The sequence below is a fragment of the Lissotriton helveticus genome, chromosome 6 (assembly GCF_964261635.1).
Source record: "Lissotriton helveticus chromosome 6, aLisHel1.1, whole genome shotgun sequence".
Classification (NCBI taxonomy): Eukaryota; Metazoa; Chordata; class Amphibia; order Caudata; family Salamandridae; genus Lissotriton; species Lissotriton helveticus.
In genome coordinates this window covers 1,939,304,764-1,939,328,349 of record NC_136067.1, presented here as the reverse complement: position 1 = coordinate 1,939,328,349, position 23,586 = coordinate 1,939,304,764, and the positions used below count along the sequence as shown (strand labels likewise).

Below are 23,586 nucleotides of genomic sequence, written 5' to 3'. Positions count from 1 at the left end.
TTTAAAAGATTACACTTTTTTGAATTTTTAAGAGATTGCATCAAATTTTTATATTATGTTTGTTGCACGATATACATGCCAAACGTTTTCATCTCTCGGCTCGTGCATGGGCTCTTAGAGCAAAGTCAAACCCATGTCTCGACTCGGCTGGCCATAATAATTTGCCTGCACACTCTGTTCTATCTCCGACTCAGGCTTAGTCCGTGAGTGTTGAACTGAACATCCTTGGAATGATTTTTCACCAATTTTTTTCCTTCCAGCCTCCTGTTTTTGCTGACTTCGTTTTTGCTAGCTTTTGGACTCTGGCACTTTACCACAGATAACTAGTGCTAAAGTGCTTCTGCTCTCTATTTTAAAAAGAATACAATTGGGTTTACATATTACATTTAATGAGTGATAACTTTCAATTGGCAGCAGGTAGAAAAGCAGAGGTTTGAGTCTAAAGAATTTGACTTTTTCTTGTCCTAACCTTTTTGTGCCTACAGCCTATTTCCTGGGTCACATGACTACATGTAGCGGGCAATTGTTCTGTGTATATTGCTCCCAAACAGTGAGAGAAAGGAACATAGGAATTGGCAAGATGGGCTATTTCTGACTTGATGAGGGGTAGGAGCTGTCACCTACCACACTTGTACATCCAATTACTGTGCCTGAGCAAACTCACAAAGGGTTTGACCAGCCGCGGCGTTCTGGTAAGAGCGGTGCGGCGCGGTAATGCCGGGTGGGGGTGATTTTGACTGACGAAGACGAGGAAAAATTAATTATTTGGACTTCTGTCGAAATCCCCCCCACCCTGTCCTACCGCCCCACCTCTCTAATGTGCACAGGCCGCTGCTAGGTTTGACACTAGTCTCTTGTGATGCCTATCAAACTATGGCCAGGGCAGGAAGGCAGGAAATTCCAAGCACCTCTGGGGATGGAAACCTCCAGAACCTTCTCCTTCTTCAAAGTGGGCACCAGGTATTAATATTGGCCTCTCTGATGTGCTGCTCTGCAAGAAGGGTTGCAACTTTGTTGCCCTGCTGCCTGAGTGAAAGCCTGCGATTTGCAAGACACAGCGTTTACAACAGCAAAATCGCGCTTTATTATGTACTAAACCCATTTTGCGATTCGGTAACTGGTAGTTCAGTAACAGCAGCTCCAGCGTTGGCTGATTTGCACTGGCTCCCAGTACAAAAGAGAATCCAGCTCAAGGTCCTATGTATTGCTCATCGTGCAATGCAAGGAAAAGACCCCCTTCCGATTAGAAGATTACTTTGTCCTTAGATGCCTAAGAGAGCCTTATTTTCTGAGAACTCCTCTCTGTTGACCATTACTAAAGTAAATAAGGCTAGATGTGGTGGCCGTTCTTTTGCTTTTTTGACTGTTAGCCTGTGGAATAACCTCCCTGCCAATCTAAGGCGGGTCCAGCAAGAAATCTCTTTCAGGAAACTTCTAAAGACTCCTCTATTCTAATCATGGCATGGTTTTCCACGGCTTGCAGGTGTGCCTGTCTGAGCTCTGAGAGGCCGTTTGGAGTAGCTGTGCACTATACAAGACATCTTGAATAGAATAGAATATTGTGACCCACTACAATTCAAATTGTTTAATCAACCTATTAGTGTGTACGTCAGTTCACAAAATTCCTTTCCATTCGCAAAAAGTCAATGTAGAATTTGCAACCACAGGTCCTATATCTCATATCCTGTTAACAGGATATTGAGATAACATATTTGGCCAGATCTCTGGCTTAGAAGGATAGAGAAAGTTTTGCTTTTCTTTCTGAATTCTTATTTTATGTTTAGTATCAAGTTTAATGTTTAATAAAGTACTTTACTGTTTACTTAGTTAAGCACTGATTGATTAAAATGGTAATCTTATTTTGTTATATTACTCTGTTGGTTACGTCATGCATCATCAACCCTCATCACATACTTGAGTGAGTCCTGGACTGCTCCACCTTGCTACCCTGAGAATCAAGTGCTAAGGGGGAATACTTGGTAATCCAGTTATGAATCAATATTACGGCTAGCACTTAGACCAGTAGTAAACAACTTCTTTCGCTGTTTACCAATCATCACTATATCGATATGGATGATGCCCAGCTCCAAACACATCTTCAACATAGTCATTCAAGAAAGGTTTGGGATCAAGGACATAGACGACATATACGAAAGACAGAAAGAGATTTGTAGTTATCCACAGGTCTTTCTGACTTGCATTCTTAGTGGGCAAGCAACATCCCTCTCATTCTAATTCCTTACCTGTGACTTCTCACTCTCAGAATCTTGTTTAGCCTTCTTCATGCTGATCTCCAGATGCCTGAGACCTAACAAGAACTTCAAAGAAGAACCACCATTCGTTATTACACACACAGAACATTCCTTGGGAATTTCAAGTTACTTAGCAACTCCAGCACAAAGACAATGAAGGAATTTATCTATGCATTGAGCAGCATGTCACCAAACCCACCCGTTCCAAAGCCAATAATGCCCTCAATCAAATCAAAAAGGCATCACCATCAACCCACTGTGGGGACCCAATGCTCCTGTATTCAGCTCCCCCAAAGGCCTTCCATGGACGCCCTAAAAAATGTCTTATAAACCTGTTGAAAACTATCCAGACCACCAGATACATCAACACTTTCCTCAGTGCCTAAAGGGCAACACTATAAAACCATGTAGAAATCAACTGCCCCTTTAAAACAAAATTCAATTGAACACAAATCTTGGGCACCTTGCTAAACCCAAGAAACTTCTAACCAACATACATACGTATATAGGAAAATACGAGAATATAGACCAATGTCCTTAACAAACTCACTCACCTCAAAGCTCTCTGATCGGTATTCACAGTCCTCATCACCTTTACCAAAGCCAGTTTTTACAGAACTACTATTAACTCATTGACCAGAAAAAACAAATTACTTTTCAGTGCTGTAAAGCACGGGATCAACCCACTTCCCAACTCTCCCATCCCTTAAACAATTAACAAGTGCTATACTATATTTGTTTACCCACATGATGATCTGATCCCAGATTAACAACATAAAAACAAGATCTACACTACTTCCCAAACCCCAATGTTCACCTCCAAGAACAAAGCCTTCAGCCTCCTCTTGCACTTTGCACTCACTGGAGTCCTCAACTCACTCAAGGCCAATGTGTTAAGAAGGAAACACCTAACCATCATCCATCATAAAATCTCTCCAAAGACATCACCAACATTGTCAAATCCTCTCTACCCCTAAGAAACTTCCCAGATGCCTTGAAGAAGGGACACAAACAGAATGGGACCCAGGTGATATCACATATTTCTGCTCCTTCTTCACCTCTTATCCTGCATAGGACACATAATTGAAAAACTGCCCCTCCCCAATTACAGGAGCAGATGAACAATCACAATCTTCTTCAGTACAACCACTCTGGACTTAGACCATGCTGTGTCATCAAGCAGTCCATGACAACCTCGTCAGCCCCTCTGATCTTTCTCAACTCTCTACAGCTTTAGACACAGTTGATCATCGATCAATGATTCACACCTTGGAACCATCCATCTTTGACACAGTCCTACAATGATTTGTCGTCTACCTCATTACCCACAAACATTTCTTATTGATTTCAGAAATTTTCCTTGGCTTTGATGCCTCTGGTGCACAGCTAGGTGAACGCACTGCACCTTACATAAAGTACGCATGTCAACACTTTAGTGATAAGGGAGTGAGATCCACCGGGTAGGTTAGATACCACACATATTAACATGCAGCTAACTCTAATCATAAGACATAGCAGATTCTAAAACACAAGCGTCATCATTGCTCAATAAGAACTATCAGAAAGAATAACAAATAACCCTCAGGGAATAGGTACTGATTGAACTTCTTATCATCACTGAATGAAGAAGTCATAGGAAGACAAAGGTAGGACCGTAGCAGCAAGCCAAAAAGAAACCTTTTGAGGAGCAAACCGTATGTGAATTAATGCATTTATCTTGATTTTGAATGTAGGGAGGGGATATTCCTGACACTATGTAAGTGATGCAAACAAAAATACCCTTTATTTAGGTTAACCAGTCACGTTCTTGTTTATATCTAACTAGTCGCAGGGCATGCCAGTAGGACATATGCCTTCTTTTGCTACCATATTGTGGATACATTGGGGACGTATCTACGTAGTAAAGCCCTACACCTTATTAATTTACTAACATTGAAATAATGAAGGGTACATAACGTGAGTGGATAAACAGATATCCAAATAAGTTGGTCGTAGACAAGCATTACATGGTAAGATGTTAAGTTGTATCCGGGATGGGGGCCTGTGGGAAGAGGCACGTCTCTCTACCTTATTGTTATTCTGGACAATATTGTTGGCTACTCACTTCATTAATTCTTTTAAAACTTTGTCTGACCCAGCTGGGTGATACATAGTGCAGCAAAGTGTACCAAAGCTACAAAGTACTGTTTGAACAGCACTAATGTATTTATTTCTCTTCTAGAACACAATGCTGCCTCACTGGGTGCTGAGAACAATGCTGGGCATAGGTTTGATGCTATCCTTCTGCTCAGGTCAAAGTGGAGAAGAGTTGTTGGAAGTTGGCTCGGGATCCAACATCGATGAAATGAAGGACAGCGCCCAGCAGTTCAAGAATGAGGCGCATGATCCAGACCACTGTGAACTGACATTTTACACCCGTGCTCATCATGAACCCTGCAGAGGTACAGAGGAGCCATCCGCATCCAAACAAGACCTGGAGTACCTCAAGGACCTACTGCAGGACTCAACCCGGGTCCTGCAGAACCTGCAGTACATAGCGCGGGTAGAAACAGGAGACCTCAGCTACCAGCAGGAGATATTGGAGAACATCAAAGGCACCAAGGAGGACAATCGGGAGTTCCAAGTGACCTTCAATAAGGTGGTCAGCGAGTTTCAATCTCAGATGGAAGACGAGTCGGAAGATAACGGAGAGGATAAAAAGAAGTAGGTGCAATCCAAAATATTACAGCTTTCCGCAACATCAATTGTAAGCAGCAGCGCTGTCATCAGCTCATCAATAATGGCCTGTTGTGCTTCACTTCGACAAGGCTTTTTCTGCGTGGGAATGCCCACACTGCATACATTATACCCGATGCGTCACATTGTAAATGGGCCGCACGGGGTACATTGTTTACGCTGCGTCACAAAAAGTGACGTAACGGCGGCGCAAAATTGAAGCTAGGGGCTTGTAAATCTGCCCCTTTGTTTTTGTACCCTCTTGGATTCGCCTCCCATATAGGGCAGGCGCCATGTCAAATGTGAGTTGAAGTAAGAGACACAGGACGAGTCAGCTGGTGGAGTTTGCAGTGAATGAGTGGAAAGATGAGAACTGCAGAGATAAATGAAAACACATTCTCCGTTTGGTAGAGAGTTGTCATTATTAGTTGTAATCTCAACAATTTATTATTTTGTTGCATCAGCCAATAGCAACATAGTTCATGAGCCAGAAGAGGGAACTACCATTGATGATCAAATGCTGTCACTGCACTTTTGACAGGTGGCCATATGCCTTCTGCTGATGACCCACCACACCCTGCAGAAATCACCTTCCATTTCCATGTTATGTTATGTTAATATAACTTATAAAGCGTACGATTACCCGGGAGTGTCTTGGCGCTGAACCTAACCGTAAGCCCTAACGGAAGGAGGGGAACCAGTTTAATTGACAAATACTCAGGTTTTCAATTATTTTCTAAAGGAGACTAAGGAATGGGCAGCTCTTATATTCGTCGGGAGCGTATTCCACAGTTTAGCTGTGCCATGGCCTATGCTTCGACCTCCCCAACTCGAGGTTTGAATCCTTGGTACCGACATCAATCTGCCAGGCACAGTGCTTTGAACTTAATTTGTTTGGCCACTGGCCTCCAATGACGTTTCTTAATGTCTTCCGCAACTGATTGATATTTTGGTAAGTCCAATATAAGCCTGGCAACTTCATTATGCAGCATCTGAAGTTTTTTCAGATGTTGTTTCTGTAATTCGAGATAAAGGCGGTTACAATAGTCTAGTTTTGATAGTACTAATGTGGTTACCACCGTCATCCTGGAATCTGTGGGAATATAGGGCAAGATTTTCTTCAAAATCCTTATCAAGTAAGATGTGGCCGAAACTGTGGCATTGGTTTGCTGGGACAATGAGAGTTTGTTGTCAATCAGAACCCGAGGTTCTTTGCCCCTTTTACCAGTTTCGAAGGCTCTCCCATTTCGCCTGGCCACCATAATCCGTCCCATTTTGGATAAAGGTTGCCGAAGATCACTACTTCTGTTTTATCTGAATTCAGTTTGAGGCAGTGTCTTCCCATCCAACTACTGATTTTCTTTATGCAGTTCTGAAACTGCATAGCAGGGGAAGCTTGATTTTTATGAGCCGCGATCACAATCTGAGTGTCGTTGGCATAAGATGTTAAGTTAAAACCGAAATGTTGGATTAACTGAGCCAATTCCGACACATAAATGTTGAATAAGGAAGGGCTCTGGGACGAACCCTGCAGGACCCCCTACAGAAGTATGCATAGCCAGGGTCACGGTCTGTCTCCTATTCTACAGAAAAGATGAAATTAGAGACAGACATGATCCTTTAACCCTAGTTTTGCAAGACGCTGAAGCAGTGTGTCATGATGGACGGTATTAAAGGCCGCTGATATATCAAGGAGAATCAGAACAGCCACACCTCCTTTATCCATCACTGCCCTGATTTCCTCAGTGGCCTTGATCAGTGCCGTCTTCGTACAATGTCCTGGGCGGAAGCCAAACTGGGAAGGGTCTAGTAGATTGTTTTCTTAAATGAATTCAGTTAACTGTCTGTTCATGATTTTTTTCACTGTTTTTGCTGGGAAGGGCAGCCTGGCAATTGGGCGGTAGTTACTGAATTGTCCAGATTTGCTTTCTTTATTAGTGGAAGAATGGCTGCATCTTTCCAAAAAAACTTGAAGATGCCAGAGTAGAACATGTTGTTAAATAGTTTTGTCAGTGTTGGGCTCACCTCCCTTGCAATGTTCCTTAGAACTGCAGGAGGGCAGGGGTCCAATGGAGAACCCGATTTGATTTCCTGAATTACTTTTTCCACAAGCTTACTGGATACCAGTGAGACTTTCAGAAAAACATTTGCTCCGGTCTCAGTGCTTAGGGGCTCATTGGCCAACTTGTTGGAGGTGGCAGTTTTGAAAATAATATATATGTCATTAACTCTGTTCCTGAACGCACTGGCACTATTATCACATAGAAGTTGACTACTCTCTGTAGTGTTTTTGTTGGATGCAGCGGTGAGCTTCTCTACTACCACAAAGAGTTTTTTGGCGTAATGTTTGGCTTGCTCGATCTGACGGGTGAAAAACATCCCTTTTTCGTGAAGCAGCGGGGATTTGTAGTTGACTAATGCGTGTTTGTAATTATTTTTGACTGGTGCCTCATATTTCATTCTCTATCGCCTTTCTAGTCTGCGACATCTTTGTTTCTCTGGGTGCAGAACTTCAGTGTACCAAGGGGCTGATGGTTGACAGCGGTTCCCTGAATTTTTACAAGTAGTCACTGTAGCCCTAATTATTATTCTTATTATTATTATATGAAATTTATAGCGCGCTCAGATTACCCAGGGACATCCCGCGCGAAACAGGCCAAGAGGAGAGGCTCAAGTCCAATCATTACTGTGGAAACAAATAGGTCTTCAGAAGTTTCCTAAACAATAGGATCTTGGGCTCTGAATGAATCTTCAGGGGCAAAGAGTTCCACAGAGTCGCCACTTGCACTGAGAAACGCCTGCCCCCAGAGCGAGCTCTCCTTACTCTCGCTGACTGCAGAAGATGTTTTTGGTCAGAGCGCAAAGGACGTGTGGGCTTATAAGGACGGGCCAAGTTAAAAAGGATGGGGGGGCCCTTACCATGCAGGATTTTATAAGCCGTGCATAGCGCTTTAAATTTCACCCGCTCCTTCACGGGGAGCCAGTGAAGCGTTTTGAGGGCCGGGCGGCGGACTGCCTTCTGGGAACATCCATTAAGACTCTCGCGGCTGCATTTTGCACCTGTTGGAGGGTTTTGAAAGTCGCTTCGGGAGCACCAAGAAACAGCGCGTTCCCATAGTCGAGCCTCGATAGGATTAAACCACGCATCAAAAGCTTCCTTGCTGAATCAGGGAGCAGTGGTAACACCTTACGGGCTGACCGCAGCAGACCAAAGCAGACCCCCGCGGTCTTCCTGGCGTGGGTCCTAAAGGACAGATCTTCCTCCAGCCACACTCCCAAGGTCTTGATCTCCTTCTTGGGAGACGGAGGGTCACCCAGAGACCGGGGCCAACAACTAGCAATAATAGAGGGGCTGGAATTACCCAAGAGCATCATTGAGCCAGTTTGTGTATTCCGCAGCTGCCTGGTCCGCATGTGAACTCAAAGTCAGCCGTGTCTGTTCTAATTGAATTTCCAGCATAATTTTATCTATCTTATTCCAGGCTTTATAGGTACTTTGCTGTGTTTTTGTAGCCTTAGCCTCTAATGTTGTAGGGGCTGTATAATCAAATAGGAATAATGAGTGATCAGACCATACAAGAGGATAGATATCCTTGACTGCCAGACTTGATACTGAGGAGAATACACCATCGAGCATGTGTCCAGCCTCATGGGTGGGTTTGTGTACCATCTGTGTTAATCCTAGTGAGCCTAGAGTTACCATGAGTCTGGCTGTATCTTTATCTAACAGCTCCTCGAGGTATATATTTAAATCACCCAGGCTGGTGAACTCTTTTGTTGAGAGGAAAGGTTCCAGTAGTGAGTCTAAGTTCCCAGTACACCAGCATGCCCTTGAAGTTTTTTTTGGGGTTTAATTCTAACGCAAAATAGAGCCCTTCATAGTGGGGGTCCAAAGCTGGGGAGTATGTGTCTCTGAAATATTCACAGTATATTACCGCCAGCCCTCCTCCTCTCTTGATCGGTCTATCCAATCTGTGCGATACAAATTCCTGTGGGACTGCGACCACAAAGTCGGAGTTGGAGGCTGAGTCGGCCCATATTTCAGTAAGAAATAGCATATCCAATTTGTATTGCAGGATAGTATCTCCTATTTCATATTTATGTTTGGAGGATGACTTTACATTAATTAAGCCACAGTGTATCTCTGCCCATCTTTGGATACTTGGCTGAACCATTTTCCTCTTAGTATCTGAGGTGTATGTTGCTTTAATTGTTTGTTGGGCCGCAAATGAGAAACCACACTTACATGTGAACTGACCTGCACAGTATCCATTATCTAGAATACATCTTTTGCAATCTGGGCCAGTGGGCTTGTGTATATCACGGATGTCCTTACCTGTGTATCGTCATAATCAGCATACTTCTCAAAAAGGCATAATGCGGCAATGGTCGCAGAAAGATCAGTCTATATATATCGAGGCTGTCCGAAAAAGTGGGAGAAGGTCTGGGGGGGATGGAACACCTACCGAGGAGGCATATGTGAACCCCCGCAGCCTGAGGACTCCGATTCAGATGCAAGTATTTGAACAACATATGCTATACGACCTCCTGAAATATGTCCCAGTGGGTTGGGGAGGGTCACGAAGGGGGAGTATAGGTGTGATGGTTTATAAGAACTGTAAAAAAAAAAAAGTGTAATTATTATCGTAATGTATTTACAAGCCATGCAAAATATGTTGTCACTGGAATGCTCTACAAATCGTTTCAATAAAAATTGTTTAAAAAAAAGGCATAATGCAAACTCTTCTCCTGTACAGCATCGAGTGACCCACGTAAGAACCAGCTGACATACGTCAGAAGAGTGCAGCAGATGAGAGGGAGTGTACTTCTTTGATTTATTAGCCAGAAAAACCAGGTCTATTCCATAAACTGCTCTGTACATGAAGCAAAGTGATTTAAACTTCACTCGCTTTTCATCTGAAAGCCAGCGCAGATGATTTAGGGCCTCTTTTTGTTTTCCAGAGTTTTATATAGCGCGAACATGACCCGAAGGTATCAGAGCGCTTTACATGAGCACTAGTTGCGTTACAGATGGACACATTCATTTTGTTGTTGAGTACGGGGAGATTAAGTGATTTGCCCAGAAGCACAGGATGTTGTGCGTTGTTGCCAAGACTCGAACCTGGTTCCCCAGCTTCGAGGTCGACCGCTCTAGCCTTCTGAAGAGGATGGCCAACGAGGAAGTTCGAAATATCATCTTGGCCTCCACATTCTGAATGCCTTGCAATTTCCTTAGCAGTCCCATGTCTTCCCAAAGTAAAGGGATTTTAAGCAATCCATGGGGCTGGGAATAGGCGCCTGGATCACCACCTGATAGACTTGCTTGGGAAGGAACAGAAAAATCTTCTTCAAGACCTTAAGTAAAAAATGACAGGTTGAAAGAACTTGATTGTCCTAAGCCTTTAATGTGTCGTTGGGTTCAAGGAAGATGCCTACAGTTTGAAAAGCCTTTACAAAAGTACCATACAGAATGGAGGGCAGAAATCCAGAGGTAACATATTCATGGTCTGCCTATGTAGGTGCCACAAAGCTTGTTTTCTTGCTGAGTTATATTTTAAGGTATTCTGCTGCAACCATCTGCAGACCACTGTCATATATCTGTGAAAAGAGCCAAAGGGTTAATTGCCAGCCCCCTCTGCAATGATAATAAGCTGAGTGTCATTAGTGTAATTCATTCATCGCACTCTAAAAGTTTTGATAAATTTAGGAGAGGGCAGACTTCTCATATATTGGTGTTTGTACAGCAGGGCTAGCCGATATATCTGCCCATTTAACATTAGAGATTACAGATAGCAAATTTAAACTCCTAAAAATAGAATTTGAAAATTTGGCACTCAGAGCTTGATGGTCACGGTCTGATCTTGGGATTAAAGTCAAATCCACCAGAAAACGCCAAAGTGCGTGATCCAGCAGCATGTAGTCGATAGTACTAATAAAAGGGCTTCTTTTATTGGACAAGGGGGGATTCCGATATAGTGTTGCCATTAACTCTCCTTAGGCCATGTTCTGCAATTATATCTTCCGGCTGCCCCGCTACCGCTGTCAGTTGCATTGCTGCTTGCTCAGGGACCCTCGATCTAGTTGTTAAATCAAACATTTGCAAAGATTGGTCTAAAATAATTTGATAAATAGTAAGACTCATGTTACAATCTCCTGCAATGAGTTTTAATGCATTTCGGTGTAAATGTTTTAACATGTCTGAGTGATGGTCCACTATATGGAGTGGATATTTGGAGGTATTGATCTGACGTAAATATTGATAATAGTGATATGTCTCACCCCATGTGGAGTATTTATTTTAATTTCTAGCCACAATAAATCACTACTATTTGATGGTATTACTTTTGCTGTTGCAAAAAGATCCAACCTTAGCCAGATCAGTGATCCTCCTGAGGGTCTTTCCGACCTTGATGGTAATGCGTTGGCACAAAATATAATAAATCCGCTTCAAAATACTGGGGCCACAGCCCAAGACTCCTGTAGGTGAATAAATTGATGTTGGTCAATAAACTCCCCCCATTCAGGGTCTGAGAGCTTTGCTCTAACTCCAGCCAGATTCCAAGACATTAAACTTACAAAATTTCCTCCAGTCTCCCCCCTTTCTACACTATACGAACTTGGCCTTAAAATACATTGATATCTTTCTCAACTGACATATAGTTACTCTGTGTCCCCCCTCTGACTTTTCTGATGGCTAGTTCCTGTGGGATTATTAAAGTATCAAAATCTCTCTGTATCAGTGTAGGAGTAATTGCTGTACCCCACGAGTTTCCCTGTAGCCAGTCAATCTCAGACAGATTAGAGTGCTTAACTGAGTTAAGAGAACATTGTTGGGTTGTACTGTTACATTAGCCTGGAAGTTTGAGGTCATTATTTAGGTAAGAGTGCCCTCTAACCTTCCAGGTTTCTTTAGTTGTCTACCCACCGCCTTCTCTCCAAACCCACATTACCTTCATCGGAGCAATATTCTATTAGAGTTCTTACCAAATATTCAGACTTGGTTACTACATCTTCATCTTGTCTGCTGTTCCCCTGTGTCGTGGATTAAGCGTCTTGCCAGGTCTTGGCCATTCATCACTAGATGTATGACGTTACAACGCATACTTTTACAATGCATATCTTTACAACGCGTTTTTTACAACGCAACATCCATTACAACGCATGCCATTACAACGCATGCCATTACAACGAATTTTTAAAAACTACCTTTACAACGCATTCCATTACAACGCATACTACCTTTACAACGCATACCATTACATTGCATGTATGGTAAGTATTTGATAGTGTAGAGGTAAAAATTACTATTCTAACTCTAGGGGTTGCAACAGTAGGGTAAGTGTTGGATAGTGTAAGGGTACTATGCGTTGTGATGTATGCGTTGTAATGGTATGCGTTGTAATGACTGTGTTGTAATGACATGCGTTGTAGTGGTATGCGTTGTAGTGTTATGCATTGTAATGGTTGCGTTGTAATGGCATACGATGTAATGGATGTTGTGTTGTAAAAGTTTCGTTGTAATGGTAGTGCGTTGTAAAAGTTGCGTTTTAAAGGTTGTTTCCCTTCATCACTGATTCTCTATAGTTACGTAGACTAAAGTGCTGCTTCATATATTGAAGTTATCAATTTTAATGGGCTTTCCACTGTATCTACTGCCTGTGGTTTCCCTTGCACAGCATCAGACATTGCTGCAAACGTACATGCCCAAACAAGTATGGGATCACTTGTATTTCACTTGGTCAGCAGTAACTACAATTGTAGGAAGCGGTGATCCTGACACTTCTGCTGAGCTGTCTGAGATACTGTTTTTGCCAACGAGTACTTCAGTAAACCTGGTTTTTGGCAACGTTGTTAGCACTTAAAATGATTTGGAGTGAAAGAATGCTATCTCATTTTAAGATTTTTGATTGGTCCCATGTCCTTTTCCTTGCTTGGTTATCAGTTCCTCTCCAGAAGCTCGTTGCTTGCAGGGGGTCGGTGACATTTTGGGAGTCTGAGGAGGAGTTTTCTGTGACATAAAGCTGGGTGGCTTAGTATGTTACAGCTATCATTTCATATGGGCTTGACTCTCTGCCCTCCACTTGTGGGTGGTCATCAGTAATCCAGGTGGTTGTCTGCTTCTGGTGTCTTAAGCGTTTCATCAGCAAATCCCACCACAAGTTATTTAAAATGAGCCCCTAAAAGGCAAAGCACTTCAGGATGGTATCTAATTAGGTTGCTTTTAGATGGACCTAAGATGCAGTCCTTCAAGAGGGGAAACACTCCACTGCCATAATGGCTCCCCAAACAATGGATCACTTTCAATAGAAATTAGGAAACTGGAGAACCCCATTATTTGTTTGCAGGACTTCAATTGTTTATTAGATACGATTTTGGATACAAGTAACCCTATTCCTACCAGGAGGAGAAAAAAAGGCCAGGGAGAGTTTTAACCCCTTCGCATCGGGGGTAGGGTAATTCCCCCGCTGTGCTGGGGGCAGGGGGGTGTGCACAGCGCCCCATTGCTCGTGATTAGCTAAGCTCGTCACGCAGCACGGTGGCGCTGTGCTCATGAAAAGCTGAGCTCGTCATGACCGCGCCCGTTTTTCGGAACGTTCAGCACAGCGGGGGAATCAGCCCCACGTGCGAGCGTTGCGCGGCTCATGACGAGCTCAGCTCGTCATGAGCACAAGAGCACCGTGCCTCATGACGAGCTCAGCTCGTCATGAGCACGGAAGAGGTTAAAATAAACTACAGACCCAAGAGAATCAAATACCCAATAGAGAGGATGTGTACCTTCTTTCCTATTCACCCATAAGCTACATTGATGGATAGACTTGGTATTGATATTGACATCTTATGTGTCTGGCAATCAGATTAAAATAATAATAGTCATTTAATGGGTCATTTGGATCATGCTGTACTCCTAATAGAGGTCTGATGGAAAGACAGACAGAATTGTTTTTTGAGTGGAACCTTTCCCAGACATTTTCAATTAATGGAGGATTTAAAATTTCATTGAAACATTTTAGAGAAGGAAGTTATACTCAATGATGAGGAATCTGCTTCTAGTGTAATTTTTTTTAATTCCTTGAAAGCGTACATTAAGGCCTTGCAAGAGGGATTTTAATTAGACTGAATAAGATGTTCAGGGATGAGGACCATAATCTATGATGGAAGTCTTTATCCTAACATATGAACATTCTAAATCAATCATTACAAACAAACAAAATAGTAAGTATAAGTTTTAGCGACAATGTAAAGTTAAGGATGAAAGTAAATAATTCCTGCTAGAACAGCACAACAGGCTAATGAGAAAGCGGGTTAATGTTATTCTTTACACTTAAGGAACAAGAAGTCCAATATGGGATCTCAGACATCTGAGATGATTTAGGATAACTTAAATTGGGTGTAAAATATCTATTCATGCCCAACGGCTAAAATCATGAGCAACAGGAAACTAACTCCATCTATTAAGATTCCTTGAGGTACAGGACATGGATGCCCATTATCACCAACCTTATTTGTAGTGTACATATGAGCTTTTTAAAGAAAATTAGTTGGTTCGATCACTTTCGTTATTTTAGATAGGATGCAGTTTATTATTCCAACTTGTGCCGACGATATTGCAATATATATACCTCTAAAATGGAAAGAACAATTCAAAATGAGGAGCATTTAGCTTCTGAATTTGGGACAGCATCTGGTTGCAAATTGAATTAGGAGCAATCCCAGATATTGCTTATAGGCGTTGTATATTTGGTAGATCCATGAATTGTTTAGATTACTAACTATTTGGGAGTTACACTAACAAATAAGTATGAATTAACATTCATGGCTAATTAGGAACAGATGCAGGCAGAGTGTGTGGCCTTTATAAGGAAACTGAACTGCTTACCCATAGGTAGTAGTGAGGATAAATGCTGTGATAATGGCAATCTTGCCTAACCTTTTATATTTGTTTCATTCCCTACCCTTGTATATTCTTGAGGCAGATTTTCAGAAATACCCTGATTTCAGGCTTTGTACATAGCAGAAGATCAAGTAAGCTCCTCCAATTGGAAACAAGGGGGCGGGACTCTTCAGGACTGGCACTTGTATTATTTGGCAACAACTGAAAAAGGCCTTGATTTGCTTTCACAAAATATGTCATATACATTCTTTGATATTTTCCATTTCCCGGATTAATGCTATACTCTGTTGAGATCTGGGAGCCCACACTTCTTCATATCAGTCACTAGCGGCGTGCTTTGCTGTTCAAGTGTGTATTCAAATGTTACTTCAACGACCCCTTCTCCCTGATAGTAGTATAGTCTGCTGAAAGCATAGTGGAGAAAGGACAGGGGGCTTGTCAAACTGGGCAGCCAAATGGTCTACCTTGATAGGGCTCCTAATGATCCAACTTATCTAAAGCAAGCTCTAAAGGGAGACAAGAGAAACCTTACACCAGTCTGTTTAATGGCTTTGCAATGTAGCACAATTTTAAATTTTTATATTACTTCTGTCTGGATTGCAATATGTCAGACTGGGTCTCGAGGTTGCTGCTTAGTTGGCTGACAGGGTTCCCATGTTTGCCCTGAATTACATATATATTGGAAGAATGCAATGCGGATACTAAATTCCATGAAAGGAAACTACTAGCTGTTGCTACCATTTTTTTTAAATAAGTGGGAATCCTATGCTATTGTACTATTATCCTAATTTTCCTATGCTATTATTCTTTCATCACATGTGGTGACCATCGGTAGGAACTTAATTGCCCACTCAAGTTCAATTAAAGAGCCACCCCTCTTTCAGGACTAGTGGAAGGGTATTGATGAGCCTTGTGCATTTAAACAACAATTAGCACAGGCTAAAGATAGCCTCAAGGGGCATAAAAAGAAGTGGGGAGGATTTAATACTTCAACAATATTTTGATTAAAAGATATTGTAAATATAAAAAATTATAATAAAAACAATATATATACACACACACACATACACACACACATATAGAGAGAAAGAGAACTTTAAATGAATTGTGTATTACATTTGAATGGCTCAATATAAAAATTAAACAAAATAATTGATAAAAAAAGGGAAGTGAAAGGAAATCGTCAGAAATGTTCTATAAACATAGAACTAACGTTTGTAAATATACACCTAGGGCTAGATGTACAAAGCATTTTAGTATTGCAAACAGCTCGATTAGCAGAATCAGAACATTTGTGAATGCAAAAAGGCATTTTCAAATGTACAAAGCCATGATTGTGACTTGGTAACCTCTTACTGAATCACAATTTGGATTTGCAAATTGGTATTTGCCAAATACCGATTCACATTGGTATGTTTAGCGACTGAAATGTGGTCGCAAACATTTGCACTTTACCACCAACTCACAGTTGGTGGCAACCCATTTGCAAATGGGAAGGGGTCCCTAGGAGACCACTTCCTCTTTGAGAATGGTTGAAAAAATATGTTTTAAGAGCAGGTGGTCCAAGGGACCACTGCTCACACTTAGAATATGAAACTTAAATGTTTCATTTGTTTCCTTTTTAAACGCATCCAGGTTTCCTTTAAGGGAAATGGGCTGAGTTAAAAAAAAAAGGACTGCTTTATTTAAAAGCCATTACAGACATGGTGGTCTGCTGACCACAACAGGCCACCATCCCTGTGATGGCAGTGGATTGTAATGAGTCATAAACTGCAACATACCTCATTAATATTCATGAGGTAAGTCTCTTTGCAGCCCACTTTGAACCACTTTTTAAGGAATAAGGGCTAATTGACCCCTTTGTATATTGACAAAAAAATGGCTATTTGGTAATAACTATCAGTAATATTCCTACAACAAGCCCATAGTTCTCATTGGTATACATGATGTAAAGAGGGTATATATGTACAAACAAAGTAACAGGTAGGCAGGAACTGGCAGCCTGCAACCACCTCGGTTCTGAAAGGGTTAAGTATCAAAACAAGGTGCAATAATGTGGAAGAGGAGATATATTTATCATTTGTTAACCTGTACCATTCACAACTATGTGGTGCAAAGAAAATTATGTCAAATCAGTGTACGTTTTTCGATATTTGTTAGAGAGAAAATCCCAGGGGTCATGTTGCTTTAAGCATGCTGAACACAAAGGATTGTGGGAAGTATCAGGAAGTCTGCAGTGAAGAAGGTTATGAATCTGTTTTCTCATTAATATTTAGCCCAGGCGTGCTGGCTTGATTCTGATTACAGTTTCATACAGCACCCCAGGGCCAGGGGAAATGATATTGGAAAGTGTAATTTAATGCATGTGCGACCAGGTGTGCCCTCCAAGTAACCTCAGCTGACAGCATTCAGAAACCATGCCCCCCAGGTGGCAATGCATGACAGGATGATAGTCCCAGGTCATCATACCACCCCTTTGACCTTCCGTCTTCCTGAGTGACATTGCCAATGACACAGTTGTGATGGAATTCTTGCAGGAAGACATACTTTATCCGAAATGCTCCATGTAGCTTCACATTATTTATGTTTGTAACTTCCAGTAGCGCTATCCCTGCTGCTTGAGAGCGCGCGGGGATAGGTCGTCAGAGCGGACGCGGTTCTGAAGACGCTCTTCTCCAATTAGCCATTGGGCAAATGCTTGTCGAAAATGTGAGTTTAATTCCATTCTTGGCTGTGACATGTGCTTCAAGAGTAAATGCATGATCAGGAACATAGCCAGCAGCAGATTCATAAACACACAAAAACAGCAAGCGCAGCTCCATGCTAGAAATGGTTTTTCAAAAATAGATTACCAATGATAGCCCTGTGACGCGGTGGAGCACATTTATATGGAAATTGTTACAGGCGTATATTGGTTGGAGGATTCAGGCTCCCGCAACAAACATCGGTCATGTGTGTCAGACATGCGGGGGTCTCTGACGCTCCAGCAGCAGCTGCCATGGATGAGACCTCAGTTGGAGTCCTTACTTGGTCCCACATAGAGGCTGCTTCCAATTAGTTGTAACCCACATGTAATTACTGAAAGTCCTTTTGAATTTGGCAGACACTTATTGGGGGATTTTGCAGAACAAGAAAGGAGAGTATGGTCTACAAGATAAATGGAAGTGGCATTCGGTCTTTTGCCCGGTCGGTCAAGGGAGTTGGACGGCATCTGAGCAACGACAATGGTACAAAAGGTTGATCTTGTTTATTATTTAACTCACTCAAAAGCTTCATCTGAGATCTGGTCCTGAATATTCTATGTGCAAGTAAAGTGAGCAAAGAATATGATTTTATAAAAACAAGTTTCATTTCAACCAATGTTTGAGTATCCAAATAGGCATCTGAGAGTTTTTTTTGGGCGTCCAGTTGATGTGATGCAGCATGAGATGGGATGCTGATGTGGTGTCACGTGGACATGCACACGTCCCGTTCTCTGTGTGCACGCTCAGCGACAGCATGATGTGGCTTGTTGCCAGCCTCATCGATGAATGCTGGCCACTGCCTTCTCCCAGAGGCAATGTTCTAGGAAACCCTGACATTTCCAAGAACTATGGGGTATATTACCAACCAATAGAGATAATTTTTGTCTCTAACTTGTTTAGAGACAAAAATTATCGCCGCACATCGGCGATTTTTACCGCAGATAAACCTTGCTATTAGCAAGGTTTATCGCAAATGCGATAAAAAACGGCCGCAATGTATGAATATCGCTGAAAAGTCAGCGATATTCAGGCATCACCGAGCTAATGCTCTTAGCCATGTTATCCACCTCCCAATGGATAACATGGCTAAGAACTGCTCTGGGCAGGTGTTAGCTTTTGGAGATATTCGCGCTTAGCGCGAATATCTCCAAAAGTTGGTAATAGGAGATAGCGATGTTAGCGACTGTTTTCAGTCGCTAACATCTTGGCACGCCCACTTTGCATGTCATTAGTGATAAATATCACTGACATGCAAAGTAGGGCCCAAGATGGTCGTTATCTCCTACTAGCTGTCGCTAACTGGTGTTAGCGACAGCTAGGTAATAGGGAGATAATTTTATCTCCGCTTTCTTGGCTTTTAAAGCCAAAAAAGCGGAGATAAAGCCCCTTGATAATATGCCCCTATATCTACTGACACTGGAGGAAGCACAATGCTGGCTAAGAATCTACAATAACTACGCGGGTGCCCTTACCACACCTGTTCCTTCGGGTAGGCCGTTCATCTGCCGAACGCTAGACCCTGATATCTGAGGACCATCAATCCCCAGGCTCATTTACAGCCGTTACTGCCAGCGTGTCATAGGGGCAGAATGCAGAGAAACCTGTGCATGTAGAGTAATGAACAGCAGTGCAGAATTGCTTCATTATTCCCTGATGCAGATTTTGTGCCAGTCTGCTTGCCCCATGTTTTGCTATATACCCTGAGAAGGTCCTTGTCTATTGAGGCTCCAGAAAGAGTCCATCTCGCATGAGTAGCTGCTGTACAGACTATTATACTAGTAGATAATAAGATGTATTCTAAAAAATACTGGGGCATCTTGGTAGTTGCGAAACTCTTCCAACAGTCCCTAGCAATCCTTGGCCCTAACGGTCTCTGAGAAATGTCCGATTGAATAAATAATTGCAGGGAGCAAGCAGGTGCAATAAGAAATAGGGCTCTCTCCCAAAAGTTTTTCAAACGTCCTCTGTCTAATCAACCTGTAACATTTCATTCAATCTAACAACCAAGCTAATACCCATGACTAAGAAGGGGATGTATGACATTACAACGCATGCTTTTACCACACATGCCTTTACAACGCAGTTTTTACAACGCATGCCTTTACAACGCATAGCGCTTCAGGGTGCTGGATAGTGAATAGTTTAATTTACTATTCCAACTCCAGTACCCGTGGATAGTAGGGAAGGTGTTGGATAGTAAATTAAATCTATTCCCTATCCTAGAGCGCCCCCCCAGCGCTATCAGTTGTAATGACATGCGTTGTAATAGTTGCGTCGTAAAGGCACTGCGTGGTAAAAGTTGCGTTGTAAAGGATGTTTCCCCTAAGAAGGCTGCTCCCCTGAACTAAAGTCACAGAATGAGTCCAGAAATGTTAGCTGGCAAGTTGGGCGTATTATTGTCGGATGCTGAAAGTTCTGTTGAAGATGAAACTGAAATACAGAAGTAGCTCATAGAGAAGTGAGACAGTGGCAGAAAACATGGCCTCCACAGGCTCAAACACAAAGGGGGTGATCAAAGGGAAAGGTCCACAATCCTTTACAAATATGAGGCAGAAAAAGAGGAAACCAAGGGAGGCAGGACCCTCTGCAAGGTCTGGGATACTTCACAGACATTGGAAAGTGAACTGTGAATCCTCACCTTACTTGCCCAGAGTCAAGGGGATCTGAGAATGTGGAGATCGACAAGACACAAGTCACATAGTCAGCTAGTCTTGTATTTTTGCCGCCTCCCTGCTCACAATCCCACAGCAGCCCTCACACGAAGCTCTGCTCCCTAAGGGTGCATGCTCTCCGGATTAGGGAGGATTGAGTATTCCATCCATTTTCAGCAACCAAGTGAGAGGAATTAAAAATTGACTGAATGGACTCCACCTCTTAGCTCAAGAGCCTGGTATCTTTCTTAAAGCCATGCCCATTGCTTAATATTCTAGACTAACAAAGATAGGAGATAACTTGACTCCACAGAGAAAGACGGAAAGGGTCTATGAGGAGACAGCTCCTCTCAATGATGCTGCTGGCTGAAAAACAGTGAATAAAATCATGGCAGTCTGACCATGCTCAATGTGCAGAAATTCCAGATACAAGATGAAGATACAAGATCTTATACCGTATGATCAAAAATTAAGATAATCACATGCAACCAAAACTCAAGATCACACCTTATAACCCGCATGCAAAGATGAGCGACAGCAAATGGCATCGGTCTGAATGCAGCAGTCCTGAACGTTGATCCAAGTGCAAACGCTAACCTCAATATCGGCAAAACATTGAGAAGCAAAAGGGAAATGGCAGCAGTTTTAGAGAAAAAATTCTTACACTGTGAAATAGTAGACATATTGTCTACAACAAAGTCCATGTATATACACAAAAGTACACAAAAGTACATGCCACAGCACCTAGGACAGGTCATGTATCATGGGATATTATTGTAATGCAAACATACAAATAATCAGAACACGTGACCTGAGCATGATTTCTGTAGGTGACAATTATTGGTTGTGGTAATAACAACCTGCCAGGTGCTTTAAGGCACATTGAGGCACTGTAAAAGACATCCTGAAGCATCCTGAAGCATCAAAATATGTATTTTACTTCCCAACACCTGCATATTAAACTGTAAATGAACATGTGAACAGAAATCCTTCCCATGAACCTCTCATTTCAATTGTGAAAGTCACCTCCATATAAATGTTGTATCAAAGACAGAATCATTTTGCTTCTAGGTTCTCATTCCTTAGGTCAACAAAGCCTCATTTATGACTTTTCCCATCACTCCTCAACTCTTCGTCCACTTCCACATCAATCCATCAATCAGGATTTGTAGACCGCGCTGATCACCCGCGAGGTGTTGAGTTCCAGGCTACTCGGGGAACTTCTTCAAAACTCCAGGTCTTGAGTCCATTTCTGAACTCCTGGAGGGAGGGTGAGGTCCGGAGGTGTAGGGGGAGGCTGTTCCAGGTTTTGGCGGAGTCTTCCACTGTTGCTACGGCAGGTGTGGGGGTGTGTGCGAGGGTGAGCGAGGCAGAGGGCTGGTGGAAGCTCAGGCGTATCCTTCACTATATAATTGTAGTGTCCGCCTCATACCCAATAATGAAACAAGGACATCTGGACGCTGAATAATGGGATGACCAGTAAGTATTCATTTTCCTTGACTTTAGACTTTACTCACTGTCTGGCCTCTGTTAGGGGTACCAGTTTTCTTGAATAATAGTGCATTGCTGCTAAGAAAAACTCTGCAATCAATCAATCACTACATTTCTAAAGCGCGCTACATACCCGTGAGGGTCTCAACACGCTGGGGCGGGGAGTGGAGGGGGTCGCTACTGATCGAAGAGCCAAGTCTTGAGAAGTCTTCTGAAGGCCAGCAGGTCCTGGGTCTGTCGTAGGCTGGTAGGGAGAGTGTTCCAGGTCTTGGCGGCGAGGTAGGAGAAGGATCTGCCGCCGGCGGTGGCTTTCCGGATATGAGGAACTGTGGCGAGGGCGAGGTTGGCTGAGCGGAGGCTTCGGATGGGGGTGTGGAAGCTGAGTCGGTTGTTGAGGTATGTAGGTCCGGTGTTGTGTAGTGCTTTGTGTGCGTGGATGAGGAGTTTGAAGGTGATCCTCTTGTTGACGGGGAGCCAGTGCAGGCCTCTCAGGTGGGGTGTGATGTGGCTGTGTTGACTTCGACTGTGAATAGCTCTTGGCACATGTGCCCATCTGTGCTGCTCAGAGACTCTGTGCTCTTCAAAAAGGAAACGGATGCAGGAACATCAGTAGAAGGCATGCAGACTTTCTTAGCAAGCACATCTGCTTTTATATTGTTCACTGAATAATACACCAGCAAAGCGAAAAGACTCAATAAACTTACTTTTCCAAGAGATAGGTTTCACTTACTTGTAATTATAAAAGCACATTTTGAAGGTGTATGCATTAACTGGGGCATGAAATCTAATGTAATGAGATAATTTTTTTTAACCAACCTAAGAAAATTAATATTTCGCTTTTTGTTTGATTAAGTGCTTGCTGCCTTATCTTCTACTGCGCCAAGTACCCCGGTAAAGGTGTAATATGTAAAACATAAATACCAAAGCAACACTCAAAAGCAAGAATTGTTAATGTATTGTTGAACCACAACTGACACATGTTTCGAACTTATTCATTTCTTATCAACTCTGAAACAATAACATTCATATCTTAATTAAAATCCAAACTCCGACACTTTCATCAGCAAATGCTAGATTGTTCCATATGCAAATGAGGAAAGAAAAATGTTCCTCTGTAATCCAAGACCGCCGTCTCCGAACCCTACAGGGAACTCTATCTCTGGAGCTTATCCTCTGGCAGCAACCAGCATGCCTTGTGCAGAACATCAGGTGATCCTTTTTCCAGTGAATTGTTCCCCCAATGACCCTCATATTTAAACTCACTGATATGCACTTCCAAATATTTTTTTTGCTTTTTGCCCCATTATTGCAATGAGTCCTGTAGCAGTGATGTCACCGGTATCTTTCACATTAGGGGTGTGCATAAGGCCCATAAAGCACCTCAGAAGCACTTACATCTTGAAGTAAAGGTACGACACCTACAGCCTTTCCTTTCACACTCCCTGTACATCAGCTATAGTGTCACATCGCTTTACTTTGCTTTTTCTGACTGCAAAGTGAGAGGAGTTTGTAAACACCAATTCCATGTTAAAAAACATTAGCAGAAATTTGTCAGAAGACGTAGCCTGACATTTAACCTCTGTGTTTGAAGCGCAGCAAATGTGACAAGATAAATACAGAATTTAAAGGCATCTTCATGTATTGCTTGGACTTTCACAACCCACCAAAAATCAGCTTGCCACCCACCAGAGGGTTTCAACCCACCGTTTGGAAAAAAAAAGTGCTGCAGTAAATAGACGGGACTTCCTCCTGCCAAATTTGCAGCACCTCTGACCCATTTAGAGTTGGAGGAACTACAAAGATTACCCTGAAAGAGCCCCAGGTTGCTCTGTCAGTAACAG

At 42.5% G+C, this 23,586-nt stretch overlaps 1 protein-coding gene across 1 annotated transcript in view; it reads left to right on the top strand.

Moving 5' to 3' along the window:
• LOC144761972 (uncharacterized) overlaps nucleotides 1-23,586 on the top strand; it is a 263,089-nt gene that overhangs the window by 236,635 nt on the left and 2,868 nt on the right. Inside the window, exon 2 of the mRNA XM_078647141.1 lies at nucleotides 4,474-4,955. Within this exon, the coding sequence (XP_078503267.1) occupies nucleotides 4,480-4,955 (476 nt within the window). The 5' untranslated portion in view covers nucleotides 4,474-4,479. The remainder of the gene's footprint in view (nucleotides 1-4,473; nucleotides 4,956-23,586) is intronic.